The sequence below is a fragment of the Clinocottus analis genome, unplaced genomic scaffold, assembly GCF_023055335.1.
Source record: "Clinocottus analis isolate CAN_PGR_092001 unplaced genomic scaffold, fCliAna1.0.p SCAF_8, whole genome shotgun sequence".
NCBI classification, from domain to species: Eukaryota; Metazoa; Chordata; class Actinopteri; order Perciformes; family Cottidae; genus Clinocottus; species Clinocottus analis.
The window spans coordinates 14,459,351-14,478,218 of NW_027176240.1; the positions used below are offsets into that span (position 1 = coordinate 14,459,351).

The 18,868-nt window shown below is 41.7% G+C and overlaps 1 protein-coding gene across 4 annotated transcripts in view; it reads right to left on the bottom strand.

The window, feature by feature from the left end:
• macrod2 (mono-ADP ribosylhydrolase 2) overlaps window positions 1-18,868 on the bottom strand; it is a 377,376-nt gene that overhangs the window by 119,082 nt on the left and 239,426 nt on the right. For all 4 annotated transcript variants that reach the window (XM_068568505.1, XM_068568504.1, XM_068568506.1 and 1 more), the window contains exon 6: window positions 1,630-1,751. In XM_068568505.1, coding sequence (XP_068424606.1) covers window positions 1,630-1,751 — 122 coding nt within the window. The remainder of the gene's footprint in view (window positions 1-1,629; window positions 1,752-18,868) is intronic.

Genomic DNA, 18,868 nt, shown 5'->3' on the forward strand with positions numbered 1-18,868 from the left:
TAAGAGGCAAGACTGTCTGTTAACAACAATTAGGACTAGAGAACACGTACAGCCTCCCTTCAAGTGCGTCGTGCATATCATCAAGGCTTGATCCAAGGCCTCATTCAGCTATTTTTGCTTTTGGTGAAAAAACTTTCTGTTGTCCTTGTAGCAAAAAGAGACAAAATGGACTATGGCTGTGATGATGTAATGACGAATCTCATCCTACAAGGGCAGTCAATCACACAACACCACTGTTTTCATTGAAGGCCTGCTCAACAGAGAGCAGCTGTATAAATACATTAGACAGGATCCCGGCTGCTCCCAGTAAAAACAGACACTCTGCGTCCTATAAATATATGTATAATTGGATAAATAAATCAAGAGATAGACATAAACTAAATACATCTTCTGGAATGTGCCAGACACAAAGTGAGTATTGGAACATTTACGGATGAAGGCAGACAAGCTGGTTGCTGCACTGAGGCCTGAAGGGTCCGGTGCAGCAGAGTTGGCCTTGCTTCTGCCTTTGAAGCCTCCAACCCACTTGACTTAATTATTCTATTGTTATTCTATTATAAAGTAATGTAATGCTTGTGGCTCATCATATCTTGGTGGATGTGACTGTTCAGCAGGCATGCTGTTGATTTTGATAAAACTTCAAAAACACCACAACAACTTCAGTCACAATCTATGTAATTGCTAGAAGAGTCTGTGGCACTTGTACTCATAGGTCATGAACAGAGCAGGATTTTTGTCACAATCATGTTTAATGAAACTGGCACTCATCTTCCTCTCGCTGTTGGTGAGCACTTGTATTGATTGGCCTCTGATGAGGCAGCGGGGCAGTAGGCTGGTGCAGAAGATTGTGTGATACTGATTTGTTTACCCTATGTGGGTTGGGAAAATCCATATATCATGTGGACCAGACTGGAACATATGGTCCGGAGCAGGCAGGAAGCCTTGGGTAGTGTGTGAATGATCAGCCGCTGCCAGTTGTGGATTGTGTGGGCATTATCTCATCTAAAGCCCTTATGAATCAGCCACATTCAGTAAACCTTATGCTTTTCTGTTGTTTTAAAGCAGAAAAGGTGTCTTGCAGAGGTGACACAGTCACAATAATCAAAACATCTGAAATAACTCAGTGCTAAACACTTCATTTCTTGGAAACAAAAGATAGTAAGTCAAAAAATCTGCATCAAGACCATTAGAGAATTTAAGAAAGGTCACCGTTTTCTAGCTCCTCAAACGACGATAAAGGAAGAACTGTGTAGTTGTGTGCAGTGGCAATGTGGAGTGCTGGAAGCAAAGGCCTGCCTTTCATTTAATCACAAGCCAAAGTAGTCGGCATGAAAGCCTTCATTTGACAAAGATGAAACACTACCATTTTGTTGTGTTCTCTTTGGCTTTTGTTTAAATAAAGAAGATTAAGCCTTTTCAGAACTATATCTGAAATGAAAGATGCTAAATCCTTTTGTTCTTGTACCTTTTCCAAATTTCCTAAAATTTTCAAACGCAGCTTTTCTAACTGAAGGCTCATTCTCTGTCAAACAAAAACGCAAAAGCACATAATTTACTTGTTTCAAGCTGCACAGAACAGAGACACATTTCTCCTCAGATGAGTGTAAGGTGTTAGCGTACTGTACTCACCACAGTGCTCAAGTCATGCTCCTTCATCAGCCTGAGGGAGTTCTGGTAGCAGGAGGTGAGGTCATTGGTCTCAGTAGGGCCCACATGACCTCTGGCCACCGGGCCCACGGTGTGGATCACATCTGTCAGAAGGGGACGACAAAAAACTTCACTTCAGCAAAGCCTATATGTAGCAAGGTTGCAAGGTTGGTGGCATTTCTAATAGTACTGTGTAGTGTGATAATAAATACAATGCTGCCATGCAACATCATCACGCAATACGATTAAGTTTGTCTTCAATGAGACAACGGGGACGGCGTGAACAACCCGAAGCCAGAAATGAATGCATTTATACAGTAAATGAAACGGCAGCTTGGATAGAAAATCAATTACACGATTATTTTATGCCATCTCCTCAAATACTCATATCTCTCCCTGTACTCCCTTTCCCTTCGCACAGTCATATCTCTACCTGTAAATCACAGGTCTCCTTGTCTGGCCCGGCCAGACTGAGGAATGCAGCCTCTTAATTGAATCACAGGAGTGATGACAGGAAAATAGGAGAATCTAGGCAGTGACTTGACAGAAACATAATCTTCTGCATTCTGCCTGACCACACTTGGCCTCCTCAGTGTTGGGCAGGACAGGTCAACAGCAATAAACAGAGAAGTAAGTCCACAAAGGTTCGTCAAATGTTGCATACAAACTGCTCGGTAGAACGTAATGCCACGACACGCAACTGTAAAAAAAAAAAGGGCTACAAACTGGAGAACTTCTGACAAATGTCATAAATGTTTGGATACAGATCAATGCCCTTGAAAACTATAGGGCCATGAGTTTAAAATCAGTTTTAGAGTGTAGACTATCCGTCATCTGCTTCATTCAGCAGTATTGGCGTGTGAATCTCAATTCACGGCCCATTAAATATAGATCAACTATGACTCTTACATCTGAAATTAAACACATCAAGTCTTCATTTCAGTGAAATAAAATATTAAACCCTGCCAAAGTATGAATACTGCGTTATCAGACACGGTTCAGGTGAGGGCATGAGAGGAAAACACAGCAGCCCCATGTGTTTTCTTTCACCTAACCTCACCGTTTACTCATAATATTAAACACTTAGCCTAACTTTCCCTCTGAATAAATGGAAGCAATATTAACACTCTACTTGATCATAAATCATGTATAGATTAAATTTAGTTCTCAGTTGTATGTCTGGTTCCTTACTTAATAGGTCAGGATGATAAAATGCATGGGGAACCACTAAAACCAAGTGGCTTTCACTGGTCGTTCTCAGGACTTTGTGTTTGGGAGAGATGGGAGAAACAAAATAAGGCAATTCCCAGCTAAACTAAAGTTGGGCTGTAATGAGAATGGAGCTGTCTGAGGGATTGTCTTTTTCCAGAATAGCAGGCCTGAAAATTGCACAGCACAATGTGGTTATAATGGGACACGTGGTACGTTGTTTTTCGTGCATAATACATGAAGTTCTTCACTACAAGAATGGCAACATGCCAATTAGAGTGTGGGCAAGCGCCAAAAACCAGACTACTGGTGAACTCATGAAAATTTAAACAGTTCTTATCTCACCAGTACTGACGTCTCCACTCGCAACAAATCCACATCAAATAAATATATATACAGCTGTGTCTGTTTGTGAAAGACATATTTCACTTTGTATCTAGGAAGGATATTACAGGCAGGACAGTTATTTACTGTTGAGCTCCAAAACACTCTGGCAGCTGTTTCAGCATCTCTGTAAATGTAAACACAAATGACCCCTCTGCCCTTGCTCTTAGAGAACCCATTATTCTTTTTTTTTTTTTGGGGTGGGGGACGGGGCCGGGGTGGGAGAGTTAAAGGAAATGGCACAGTCATTCTCTAAATCAAACAAAGGTTCTACTGGCCATTAATGTGCTGTACATTGTAGAGATGTTACCGAGTCATATTAGACATGGACTGTGTAAATCGTCCAATCTTCTGCATGGACACTAAAATACATCATCTAACAAATCATTGAACTAATATTATTAATAGGGGCATGTCAGTGGGGTGCATTAGATGTGGGCAATTAAACCTAAAGGTGTATGCACAAACAGTTTCATTTTCCAATGTGTTTGAAGAATCAAGCGTGATGTTTGTTCAATACATAAATCATACAAAAAAAGCTCTTCGCCATAAGACTTTGAAATGCTTTGACAGATAATCCATCCAACATGGGTCTTTATCATCTCTGTTCCTTTTCTTCTGGTACACTCAGCTTTTATCATGATTTGCACCCATTAGCTGACAGACACATTTGGGTGTATCAGTGTTTCTGCATTGCTCAGAAGCACATACCGACACATGTATACCATTATCTCTGTGCAACCTTCGTACAAGAGGCACATAAATCTCTATCTTAGCAGGGTTGAAAAGATTACGAGCAGCCCTCCTGCACTTCAGGGGGTGAGGCTTGAATGCATGGATGATAATGTGTGCACAACAACATCGATAGACATGTCCTGGTGAAACACATTACAGCGATGCTTTAGTTTTAGTATGTACAAGGCAAATGAACCCATCAATATCAGACAATTTCAGATCTCCACATCAAAAGTTGTACTCTGCAGCCCTGACCTGTTAAAAGAAAAAAAGATGGATTCACTTGTAAGAAATACAAATATAAATAAATAATGGAAAATAAAAAGCCAATCATTTTAAAATTAACCTGTTAAGAAACAGACCAGAACAACAGGATTAAAACAGAGAGCCGAGCATGGTTCGCTCTGAGCATATAAAATAAGTCATTAAGGAATTCAACGGAACACTTCTTTATCACACAACACAATCCCCGTTTCACACGCCTCTTTCAAGACCCTCGTCCTGCCAATTCTACCAGTAGTTAATGAGCTTCCCTTCCCAGCTATTTTTTTTTTTTTGCCGTTCTTTTCCATCAAATATCTCCACTGGATTTGTTCGTTGTGGTCTCTTGCCTGGGGCTACAAGGTCAGTAACACAATTGAACCAGCAAAGACTGATGATTGCCATTCAAACCGTGCTTTCTTTCCCTGTGAGCCCGTAGGCTCTGCAGAAAAAAAACAAAAAAAGAACAACAAAACAAAAACATCCCTAGTAGTTTTTTTCTTCTGTTTATAAGAGTCACTGGATAAGTATGTGTTTTGTGTAATGACCAAGTGGAATACCTTAACGACACTGATATTGTGCTGTAATGATATTCTATCACGTTGAATTGTATTCTGCATTTTACAACACACACCACTAGTAAAATTGAGACAGTTGATTTTCTCTGCATATGTCTAAACATGCATACTCTGTTTCCATCAGCATGGACAGGTTCACTACTGACTATAAACTGTCCTAACAGGGACACGCAGTGGAGTCTGTGAAATTGTTACTTAGTCATTTTCATTCTAAATGGAGCAAATGTGCCACAGCGCATGCATTATGCCTGCCAGTTCTGGACTTCTAATGTGCTATGATTAGCACACATTTCTCCCATCAATTCTTGAAAGTCAATAAAAAAGCACTGAAATGGGGAAACATGGAGCAAGCTGCAGAATCCACAGCCAATTGTTGTTTTTATCTTTTTGTTTAGTGCTATCGTTACTATCATGTTGTTAAGAAATCACAGCAAATATGCATTATAGGATACAATTACACGGAGGAGGATTTAGAATGACTTTGTCTGAACACTCCCAGCACCCTCAGAGTGTGATTTATCTGGTCCTTTAGTTTGTTGGGAAGAGTGTCATGTTTCTGTAGCAGCAGGGATCCTGGACATTAATGGAGCAGGTATCAGGGGACAATTGCTCTTAAATGTTTAAGCATCAGGTGCAGAGTGCAATAACAGTATCCAAACCCCACGAAAGTAGAGAAGCTAGAAACCAGCACTATTAAACAGGGATATTTCACATGCACAATTTTAACATGACATTGCCTGGATTTATATATTTTAATCGGGACTGATAAAACAGCTTTTCTGCGGCTTGTATGAAGCCCGAGTCACCATTGACATGTTATTATTTTCTGTGTAGGAGATGTAAAATCCCTGAGAACTGACACTCATATAGAAAAGGACACTAGAGAAAAAAAGAACTATGAAGTGGAATATATATATAATGCAGACCTATTCAGATGACAGAAATATCTTGACATATTGCTCCAAATTGCATATGCTTTACTGTGCAGCTGCATTAGGTAGGAAACTATACGTATCAGATGGGAACTTCACTCTGCACATTGATAATAGTAAAAGGCTTATATATGGCACAAAATAAATAACTGGTAAGCCTGGCCTGCTCGGGATGGACAGGACACAAAATGATCCCTCACCACACCAACTTTGAAGCATGTGTGTGAACATCTTAGACAAGCCTACTAAAATATTCTTCTGCTGAATAACTACCAAAGGGACATGCTCACTTCAAAGACGCCACTTTCTTAGGAACTATAAAATCTTTTGAAATATCCAGACTTCATTTAGAAGAGAAGTGCGGTGCTATTTCAGAGAGGGACCAGCACTTCAGAGCCTAATCAATCTTTCATTTTTACTTGCCTGCACTGACTTTCAGGCTGCTTCACCATTCCTCATAATAACAACTAGAAAAAGGTTTGAACACGTTTACTGTAGTGTGACTGCTCCTGAAAGGTCCCATTCTTGCCAACAACTGTTAGTACCAAAGAGAGATGTGGCTATGAGAGCTTCATGTATATCTATCATGATTCACAAGAGCCAGCAGACAATAATCAGACCACTTTCGTGCTGCCCATGGCAATTATCCTCAATACTTAGGAATCAACAAAGCACATAATGACTTTGAGTCCATTAAGAAATTCAGGCAAAATTGAATTTAACGGCAGCCACTATTTTGTATGGAGAGTGAACTGCAGGCAGTGCAAGCAGAATTAAGTGTCTTTGTACATTTCTATGAGTGATGCTGAAAATCAGTCAGATCATCTAAAAGTAGAGATACAGTAGCTCAAAGACTCATTGCTCAGGGCGGATCAGCACAATAGAAATGCTAAGGAATAAAAATGCACTGTCATACAGAGTTTCGTAATTAAGAAAAAAGTGATTTGCATAACAATATCAGTAGAAGCAATCTCAAAGAATGCTGGGTCTAAAATGGCAATTGTTCCTGAGGAAAGTTAATTGCAGATGGCAATAACATATGCTTTCTTAAATCTAAGTGAAGACGCTTAGAGTGAACAACTGCCTGTCTCCTGTTATAAGACTTGATTTAGACACTCTACAGTATAATGCATCAGAGCAAATTGAAGAGGGAGGATCGATAAAGTACCAGGGCACTCGCTGAAATCTCTGGTCTGTGTGCCATTAATAAATTGGATTTCTTTTGTTGTTGTTGTTGTTGTTTTTACCCAGATAACGTAAACAAAACAAAAAAGGAAAACAAGAGAGAGGACTGCAGAAGAGGGAGAGTCATGTAAAGGGCAATTCAACGATGAAGCACACAGGGAAGACATCTATAGCTATACGGCTCTCTATGGTTAAAATGACTGGAGAGTCTCTGCGATGTCGCCTATAGGGTTCTGGCCAGCTGTTTACGGCTCACAGTGTTGGTACATTTGACATGAACAGGAATATTAACTATAGAGAGCAGAAGCATGTTTGTACTAAGTCGAAAAACATATATTTGTGCTATAAAATTGGGTATTTTGATACGGGGGTCTTTGGGGATTGCTTTACTTTTGAAGACAGCCTCAAAGGGCCATTTGATGACCTCTGTCTATTTTGATGCTTTTCTTCATGGCACCTTACATTCAAAGGACACATACAAATTCCCTTTGTGGATCAATTTAATTTCATTGGAAATTATTATTTTCATCATTATGATTATTGTGGTGATCCCACCTGTTAAATATTGTTTAGCAGATCCAACCAGTCAAAATAAAGCATCAATCTATAAACTGTTCTATACATTCTTGTTTTCATTAATGACGGCTCCCACACATCTCAAGATGACAGCAAATAAGTGCCAATCACTGTGAGCTGAGAGGACACTTCATTCTTTTGTCAGTCTCGCAGCCATCTCTTCAAAGCTCTTCAACGGCCCATTAAGGAGAGAAAAAACGATTGCATCATGTTTAAAAGCGCTCTCCAGCATTTCACATGCCTTCATCTGTACATGTAACTCACTGTCAAGTGTGTCAGACGTTTAGCAGTTAAGGATCCACCTGCATGAACACAACAGAGCAATTATGCAGCCAGTTACGTTTCTTTTTACATACTGAGCAACTTAAACATACAAGTTAGTGTCATTAGTCAGAGAGAGAACGGGCAGGACGTGGCTGGTGACATTTTCTTCCACTAAATGACGTAACTTAGCTTTTAACCAGGGAAATGTGTGTGAGACTGTGATTTAGGGGGTGAGTGGGTGACAGAGATAAAGTTTTGGCACTTGAGGCGGGTTAACACAACTCCCCGATGGTTCTCATGTGGCTTGTTGGGAATAGATTTCAACATTAATGGGGTTGAGTGTATTTGTATTTCTCATCTCCAGCATCTCCGGCGAACATACAGCTCGCTGTAATAGGCAAACGACAACCAGTACCACTGTGCCAGTTCAGGTCAAACTTCCCAATACAAACGCACGTCCGGTATCCAGTAGATGCCAGCCACGGCCACTCAAATTCTAATTCCATAATACCCACCAGAGTGACCACATTTTCAGTAATTAAGTGTATTTTGGCGAGATTGCTAGCCTGGACCCTCTCAGCACGCACACAGCTGTTCCCATGTTGGTCGCTGAGGATTACTAAATGAAGTGTGTACACCCACTCGGACACAGAACTGGCGTTGTCATGGTGACAGAGAGTGCAGAGTGATCCCCTAGCGCTCGCCGAAGCTCCAGTCTGAGAGAGGGGGCTATTTGCAGACCTGAAATCCCTGCATGTCTCCTGCATGCCAAGCAGATACAGTTGTAAGTGCATTAATATTCCCTTCTTTAAAAATGGATTAGGGGTGTCTTAGTGATTATTCATACTCTTGGCTTTCAAAGAGGTTGTCCATTGTGAGTGTCACTGAGATGCTGTAACACTTAAACAGAGGGGCATAGAGCAACAGGGGAGCGGTTAATAAAAAGGCTGAGAACAGAGCATCATGCACATGTGGAATATCACAGGGCTGTTCCTGCTGATTGTGACCAATAATTATTTAATAACAGTTTATACAGATCAATAATAGCTATGATTACTTTGAGGTGTTTGATCCATGGACATAATAGTGTGTAAATTAATAACTCTTTGATGTGCAGGATGCTTATGTCCCTTCTGTGCCATTTTTTCTTACACTATAAGAGTAGGTCATCTTTTGAGCAACTCAAGATGCATGGCATTCTCATGAAGCACTGTTCAGCACTTCTCCACACTGTCAATCATTACACCGGTGGGATTCCTCAGACTTCCAGAGTCACACTACAGACATGCACAGACAAAAGTACAGTACAATCCAATCCAGGCAGCCTTCAAATGTCAAGAAGCTCTTAGAGTTAAGGAAAAGACCACTTAATTGGAAAATCATCTGCTGGCGGACATTTTTTTTTATTGCTTTACTGTACTGAACAGAAGACAAGGTATATGTATGTGTGTGCGTGAGAAAGTCTGCAGTGGCTTTATATCGAAGGACAAGAACATTGTGATGATTGTTTTGCTGTACTAGTGTCCCTAGTAGAGTCTACGGGGACGACAGGCCCAGAGTAAAGACAGAGGGAGCAAGTCACTGAGCGGCAGCACCAGCTGTTTCCACGGAGCGGTCCATTCTATAACATTCCTCTAAGCTCGAATGAGCTGCCAGGTGACAGTACTCTCAACAGCGTTGGCTCGTTCAGCTGCTTGCTCTTTTTCCAGGTTTTCAAAGCGCTCCCTGAATGTTTTGAATAAAATGTGAACGTGGAGGTAGTTTTACCGTGCATGGTGGCTTTACGGGCAAGTCTCACGCACCAGCTATTTGTAGACGTCAAGACCCCACCAACACAATACTGTTTGAAGTGAAGCAATGAACACAGTGAAAATGAGTGTACGATAGACACATGCAGGAAAGCACAAAACACTTACACACACAGCGCCCAATGCACTAAGTCTACATTTGTAACAGAGGAGAATGAAAGGATGATAAATTACATGCAATGATACCTTTGTTGAGCAAATTGTGAGGAAAATGTAGTCAGTTTTAGCTTAACTGTCACAGCACCGACAACCATGGTGTTTCACTCACTGTGCATCCACAGGTATCAATTTGTTTGTCGTGTCTGCGCAGGCATGGCATGGCTGTGTGGTGATGTAGCTCACAACCACCATGCAGTGACACCGCTGTGTGTTGGTGGAAGCAGATCCTGCTGCGTCCGCCACATTCATGTTGTGAGGAAAATTTTGGCACACGGACCCCCTTAGAAACATCGTTGAGAGATGCTGTTTATGTGTCAGCTGGGGCTGGAAAACGGCTAAAATTGAATCCAACGGGCGGACATAATCTTTACAATCACATACGGTAGGAATCTACAACATGTATTGCTAACTTGACGGTTTGATGCCAGCAGCAAGGGTCTTATTAGGGCGGAGCTGTATATTTAATACAAAGCAACCTGTTCGGTTTGCTTTGTATTAAATGTACAAAGCAAACCACATACAGAGTAAGTACAGCCCTTCATCTCTGCCACTGAACATTAGGCCGGTATGTTGTTACCTGCCTTCAACTGCATCTCATCATTACTCTGATTCGAGAATCAAACAGCCGGGGAAGTAAATCCTATTTCTACGGGACTCTGCTAGCAGCGTGGTCCTTGAGCTAGCGACTTGGGCTTCATGAATCTTTCAGATGTCAGCAAGGTTTAATGCGCACGCACACACAGTTGTGGGTCTTCCCAGATGCTATTACTCGTCGTTTTCAGTTAAGACATATGCACCCAAAATGGATTTAATGGAGAACGACGCTGCGGGTGGGCAGATTGAGCACTTTCTCATTCCAACAACATGTGCCACACACTCCCCAAATTATCCCAATGACATTAGTTACAAAGGGGCATTCAAGTCCATGTTTGGGTAAGGGAATGGGAATAAATAGTATAATGTGGCAGTATAGCATTCATCACCAGCTGTCATGGGACCAGTTTACAATCAAACAAAATTATTCTCCCGCCAAGGCATGAAATCCCAAAAACTTAAAAAAACTAAACTTCTCATTATTGTGCTAATTAATACTGCCATAATTGTTTACCATATTTGCTTTTCAAACAAAAGTGTTTGCAAAAACCTACTGTCTATACAGTTAAATAATAAGTGAACCCAGTGTATTTTTTAATGACAGATTTGTTTACAAATGTAAAATGGAGCTAAAAATTACCAAAATGATCCATTAGCATCGTCTTTGTGCTTTTTCTGTCAGCTTCTCTGATCCCGTCTGCTTCTAAAAGACTTGATAAAGTGGGTCGTTTATATTATAGCCCGAAGCAAATAAATATTTTTGTTAATCAGATAATAACTTTTGACCTTCTGCTCTTTCAAATAAATTAAGAACTCCACAATCTTGGCATGTGTAGACCTAAGTGTGGCCCTGAAGCACTGAGAAGGAGGGCGCTTTATTCCCTTTTTTTTGCATTCTCTTATTTTGGGAGTTCAAAGTAATATGATAATGCCACAAGGCCTTTGAAAATCTTGTTACTACATATCAAAAAAATTGTCAGACAGTTGCTAACATGCTGACATTCACGAGGCTGCAATAAGAGAAAACTGCAGGGGGCTGCATCATCTCATGCTGAAAGAGCTGCTCTCTCCCTGAGGCTGGACTGAGCCCTGTCTCATGTGAATGTGGAATAGATATTTAATCTGGCCCTGTTCTGGAAAGTACTCCTGCGTGTTTTCTGTATAAATAACAATGCTTTTCATACGTATTCGATTTGTGTGAATCATCAGAGGAAGGAGGGGGACACATTACAAATATATTTGCTCAATTGCGTTATTCATTTATTGGTCTATTCATATATTCATAGATTTTGGAACCATAAAAATCTGTGAAATAGTTCGCTCAATCCCTCTCCCTACATTCTGGAAAAAGGGTTACAATAGAGAAAATGGAAGTCGTGGGATGTGACCCTCTGCAGCAACCTTTGCATCCTTAACCTATTATCTGCATTTTATCTGGCATGGATGACCTTTAAGCCAAAGTTCTACTTCCCTGCTCCGTGAGTATGCAAAGGTGTGCGAAGGTCAGGGTGCCATACATTTTGCCATCAAAGGGTGTACGTGAAGGCACTGTGTGGACATCTGCATACCGCCAATAGGTTGTGACCTTGTAGACATTCTGTATGGCTACTTTACGTGTGGAATGTGTCCTTAAAGCAGACAGAAGAAACCACAACGAGCCTGTGAAGTCCGCAGCTATATGTACATCTCCGTTGGGGTGTGTATCTGACCATTCAAGCATTTTCAGAGGAATGATATGGTGTCCATCCCTCACTAGTAAATTAATACATTTTCACAGATTTGGTGCTTCTACAGGGAAACAGTAAAAGCCAGAGGAAACCAGTACAAATGTATGACAACTTTGCAAAAGGAGCTGAGAATAAATGTTGGGCTATTTTTGCTGGAAAGCGACGTAGCAAGCCATCAAGACACTGTGCCAGCCCAATACAATAGCAGCATTCAGCAAAATTGTATATCTTTTTCTGCATCACCTGTGGGCACTTTGCTCGTACAGAGTCTGACCTCCCTGAAATGACAGCAGAATGACTACGGCAGTCCTATTTTTCTAAGAGACTTTAGCCAGTGGAACTGGGGTATGGCCCCATTACTGCTCCATGTGTGAGGGCCACCGGAGCGGGCTCTCATCTGTGCCTGTTTCAGGTACCTCCACTGACAAAGCTGTGACAGGGTCCCATCAGGACAGTGCAGTCTCTCAGGACCAGAGTCATATGAGATACTCTACCACAGCTTTAAAACTTGGCCATCAGTGTGACGACTGACAACTTTGGTGAGATGGCCCCATTGAAATAAATAGAGGTCATTCGCACACTCCTCATTCTCGTAGCCCTCCTCAATCCTCTCTGCAAACGCCCACGGAGACAGTTTCAGGGCCCCATGTGGATGAAGACGAACTGTGACCAAAGTCCTCCAGGGAGGGAGAGTCGACAAAAAGAATGCACCTACCTCGCAGTGGTACACCTGCCACATAATACTTCAAAGGACAGGTAACACACATACACCGTGTGCAGCTTGTGCAACACAACCAAAAGCTACAAGAAACATACTCCTATGGGAATACATTACTCACAGTATAACACATGGCCACATGGCGCAGCACAGATGAAACATGTTGGAATACAGTTGAAGTTACCACACAGCGAGTACACGTGCACTCGGTGTTGATGCTTTGGATTGATGGTATAGTAAAATCTCATTAGATGCTGTGTTGGAGCCCCCAGTGCAGTCTCTTTTTCAATTCTCCTTCCTTTTTGTCTCTGCCTGTGTCAATCTCTCCTAATCTCTTTCCGTCCAATTCTTGCTGCATCTCCCTTCTATCTGCCTCACAGCGGTGTCGTAAAGGAAATCTGTTGAACTGCTGAATTTAGCAAAGGTTTATGTCTAGAAAATAGGTAGGTTATGCGAAGCATCGGCCGGCTCCCCACCTGTTTTACTGCAATCCGTGTGTATTTATCATAGATGCAGCCATTTCTGCACTGAGGGCTGTGTCCCGCTGTGCATACGCTCACTTTGTTACCCCGACAGAAATGCCTCACCAGGGAGAAGCCTTTAGTAGAGCACATATAAACTCCTGCCTTTTAGTGGCATGGGAAAAGCTGGAATACATACATTTATGGGGTCTGTTTCTGAGGGCTATACTAAACTCAAGAGTTTGACCTTGCCACTGCTTTACAAAAGGCTTTCCAAAATGCTGATGTAACCATTTTAAACAATGGATAATTAATGTTCTTTATCCTCGGTTCTGGGAGTACTTTCGATATCTGGCCATGTCATCAGACAGGGTACATTAACAACTGCAAAAAATATATGTATATACTTTTTCATTATACAAATAGGGAGCTTGGGTGGGCAGTTTAGATATGAAAAGGAAACATTTGCTGGACTGGTCTCCTCTTCGGTGAAGAGAAGGGGAGCAGCAACCTTCCAGCTCCACCGGTCAGAGCCATCAGATACTGAAAGCAAACAGGAGATACCAGAGCGACGCTATGTCTCTCGACATGCCTGCAATAATGCTACTAATGGCACAGTACACTTTAGGGTGAGCTTTTGATGACACAGACTGATGTTTTCATATGTTCAACAAACACAGGAGGCCCCATTTAGCTGGGTCAAACACAAGAACTGTGAGCAGTGTTGGCCCCGAGTGCAGCAGCATGATGGACGGGAGGCTATCCCTGCTCCCTCTCCACAGCCCCCATAATTCATAGCAGTCCGGCCTTTTGCACAACAGTCTCTTGTTCTTCAGAGTATTTTGGCAATCAGAGCCACATGCTGCATGAACATTTATCTTACTTTCACAAAAATGTGGGTTTAATGAGATAATTTGAGGTACTACGCTAGATTGACGTTGCAGAAGAGCTTCAATGTGTGGTCTCTACACAAGCAGAGTGCAGGTCAGGGGTATGAGAACTTGTTAGTTGTGTGCGATAAATGGCCCAGACTGGCTCTTTCAGCGGACGCGTACACTGGAGAGCAGAAGAAGTTACCGTGGCACCTTTGCTTGGGATGAAAGAGGGAACATGTTTTTTTACTTTCAAGTTGCACAAGGTGAGCTGAGCAGTCAGCCATCAGCTTCACCCCAGTTAAAATAAATCATTTAGACTGGAGCCTTGAAGCACACAAGCAGGTCTCCCTTTCTGCCAGATCCTGCAGATGCCTACTACTACCAGTGACTTTTAAAATATGCCTCACCATCTGATTGCAGTTTTTAGCCTGAGCCATCAATAGAGAGAAGTCCAGAAAAAAATAAAAAGAGAAAAGAGGGATGTTGTACACACAATTGTACATTGCAGTCAATGCTCATCCAGGGAAAATCTATCGAGATTGATGTTATCAAAAACTTTTGCCTCCAAACAGTACTACAGAAGTTTGTAAAAACCTTTACTTTTCATAGATCAGAGAACAGTCGAATAAACCCTGTTTTCCATTCAGGTACGTCTGGGTAGCCAGCCCGTGCGGAACAGAAGGCTTGTAAAAGTCGAGAGGATTTTCTTTTAGCACAGAGGCAAAAAATAAAAACAACCTCTTAAATCCACCACAAAGCAACCAAAAACACACAGGCACATCAGCCAGATAGCACTTCTTCAAAGTAAACCCGCTCTGGATATGAAATGAACTGATGAAGAGCAGGTGAAAAACATTGCACACATCAGTGCTGCCGCTCAGACTGAGCTGAAAATAGTTCTCCACACCTGACTGGAGAGACAGAGAAAATCTAAGGGATGGACAGCAATTGGAGGCAGCTGTCGGTCTGCATGTAGACTTCAGTATGAATAATAGAAACAGATGAGTATTACACTCTAAAGCCCCAGAGCAGACAATTATATAACTCAGTAAAATGTGATGTAAGTAAGATATGAATATGTTCATAACTTCATTAAACTCTTAAGAGTTACTGCCAGTGTAAATTGTCTGTGGGATATTTTAAGCATACCGCTCAGGATTTCAAAGCATCTGTACCTGCAGTACCTTCCATAGCAGTGTTTACGCTTCATCATGTTTTGTTATGGAACAGTGTGTTGTAATAGGTGATGAGGACCCACTGAGACTAGTATTTTAAAAAGGGACATTTCACACTACAATAAAAAGTAAAAAAAAAAAAAAAATCCCATTACCTGTAGTGATATTTATCAATCTAGAAAGTGTGAGTGTCTATTTTGGGAGATATTGGCCATAAGGATGTCTGCCTTCTCTCCAATATAGAAAATAATGGCACTTGTCTTGTGGTGCTCAAAGCACCAAACATACATTTGAATCACTTAACAGAAATGTGTCTTTCCAGAAATCATGACCAAGGTTACTCATAATAATCCAGAGAGCTTGTTGACAGCAGTTTTGTGAAGAACATATTTTTTTTCTTCACCAAACACACCAACAGTATCAACAGCCAGAAGGAAGTGACATGACAGCAAGATATGTAAACCTTAGAAATGCAATAATCCATCTACTATTGATCAAAACAGGCCTATATTCATAATGGGGTTCCATTGTCTCGCGAGCTATTAAGAGACAATGAGTATTTGGTGAAGGAAAATGATTATTATGCGCCATAATAATGTGTTCAAATGCAATCCTGACAATTATGTTTCTAGCGAGAAACTTGAACAAATCCAGTTTTTGAAGAAGATGTGTTCACAGAAATATAAAGCAGATATTAGAGCGGGATTTATGCTCCTGAACTTTCATAATAAAAATACAATCATGTATTTCCTGATCATATAAATTGTGCGTTTTGCAAATAATCACCATGAAAGACAATAACTAAAATTAAATAAAAAACATTCGGACAGTTTAAATGTACTTATTTTTTGTGGTTAAACATTTACAATCTTACTTAAGGTAACAGGATTGATGTGATTCCTTCCTTTACATGTTGAAAGCCTGTCAGCAACATTTTGTATAAGTTGCGTCCTTTGAATGCTTTGCCTGCTTAGACTAAAATAAAATCTATTGCAGTAGTCTGGAGGAGATAAAAGCAGGGAGGACCTTTGGTAGATCTGCAAATACAGCAGACCTCCAAAGATACACACAGATGGTGTTAAAACGAGCCTAAACCGCATGCTTTGAATAGTGTGGACGTTAAGGCACTTCAACGAAGAGTATGTGTGACACTGTAATGCCTTTAAACAACATAAGCACTACAGATGAATCTGCAGGCTTGCGGCATTCTTCATTCTTCAGTATAGAAGCAACTGCAGAGGCAGAGGCTGTTTTCTTTTTTCAACCACCTTCGCAATTATAGATGTGTACTGCAGATATATGTACATCAGGAAAAATAGTACAAGTTAATGTATACCTGCTTAGCATTAAACTGCTATAGATCCACGTCACACTGATTAGCATGTTGTCATAGTAACAGTAGCCACATAATTTCTAGTCTGCCAACATAGCGGTAATAATGGGATTCATACCTCATGTGGATTGCAGCACAATACAGCGTAATCATTAACTTATAATTGCATGGTGCAACTGTAGACATGTGATCACGTATCTTGTGCATTATTATGAATTGTATGTTCACCACTTGCAGGTTGAGCAAGTATGAATATAATTTCCATTAATATTATGCAGTGTCTGATAAAGTATACAATAACAAATGAGGTATTACGGCCCTATGAGGATCTAATCTTATTGGCTTACTACAAAGCACTGTTCCCCTGAGACGTTTGATCAAAGACTACGTCTTCTGCTCTGGCAGTGACATCATGTGCAAACAGTGAGTGCTGCAGAGGGTGTGTGTGTGGCCGTTTTGTGTGTGCGTGAGTGAGTCTCTACAAAAGAAAAGACTGGAGGCAGGGGCCTTCTCCCATGTTGAGACTTGGATGAAAATTTTGTGCGAATACAGCAAAAAGCTTGTGACAGCGTGCTTAATTATTTTTGGCGGTAGTAGCAGGCCGTGCCACTGCCTGGTGGTGCCCAGCGGTGCCTGCCTCTCAGGGGGGCAGACACACGCCGCCATCTGGGGGTGTGTCTACCCAGGCCTTGTTAGCATAAACCTAACTACAGATTCATGAAATTACCTCAGAGACGTCTTCAAAACATATACAGATCTGTGGCCATGGTAAACACATTGCCTTCACTCGGTTCTCATAAATAAACAGATAACATACCATTTTCACCTTACTGTATCTGCAGTGGAGAAGAAAATGGAAAGGTAACCTCAGAGGACGTGAAAATGAAATATGAGAGTGTGAAATGGGGGTAAATGCGCTTGCTGGTGTTTTCTTTAAGCATCTGCTAAGGTGGGGTGTGACATTGCTGAGGTAGGCTACTGGAAGGGCACAATGTCTCCCACATGACTTAAGGAGGAAGTTTCTCTCGCTTGCACATTGGTCTCCACAAACTCGAAAAAGAGCAGTGGGAAACAGTATACGACAGAGAACTTTCAATGCCTCTCAAAAGGTATCTCGAGACAAAAGTTGTTTGTTTTCCTTTGCTTCCCCTTGTCCTCACAGCCCCGAATAAGAAAAGGGGAAAACAAAGGTTATTGCTTTGGGTTTTCTTGCCATACAGTAAGTAACCCCTTTACTTCCACACTTCTCATAGGCCTCCCACTGTGCCAAAGGAAGAAGCAGGTTGCCTGATGATAGCAGGCGCCCACCACTGACCTGGGAAATAAATCTTTTAACAGGTGGCCAGCATGGAGGGGAAGGGCTAAATCAGCAGCACACCTTCCTGCTGGCTGTTTTATGTGCCTTAATTACACAGTCCTCCAAAACCTTCACCCCATCCTCTCTTCTCCTGCAGACGCTGCCCTTGATACACCCTCTGACTCCAAGGAGCAACACACACACATGCAATCAAGCACATGCTACTTTTCCACCACTTTATGTCATTGTTTCAATTTGAATGCCAGGTGTTGGATTAACACACTGTAACGTGGAGACGCGAGAGAGTTGGAGGCATATCGACTCCAGAGAATATCCAACATACCGACTGTAATATCCAGATGGAAACTTGCCAGATAGCTAGAGAGCAGTGTGTTGTGTGCTTCTATTCATTGATCCAGTTTCTGAATGATGGTTTTTGGCCCTTGACTCCATGGGGAGACCAGCCATGTGTAGTTTTGTCAGTCTCTGTAGCTAAGCAACTGAGCATTACAGTGAAAGGGACCAGCGCTTGAGGCGGTTGCTAGGGAACTGCTAGAGAGTGTTACCACTTGTGAACGGCACTTCGATAGATCAGCCTCTAATGGTTCAGGTCTGATGGAGTTTCACCTAGAAGGAGATGAGGGATCGGCAAGCAGGCAGCACGCTCCATCTCACCGGCTATACCATATGTCACAGCCGACAAGTCTCCGGAGTCCCACGCATCAGCACACATAACATCCAGATGAAAGTGATGGCAGGTTTTTCCTCAATAGGAAACCATTTGCATAGAAGTGGAGACTGAATAATTGAGAGGTGTGGGAGAGAGCAGGGTGGCTGAATTGGGATGAAGGGATGTATGCCTGCCAGCCAAATCCATTAGCCAGGCCTTGCTTGGCTGAGGCAGGGAGCTGATGGGAAGGCTCTGTTATCGGACACTAAAGGACACGAGG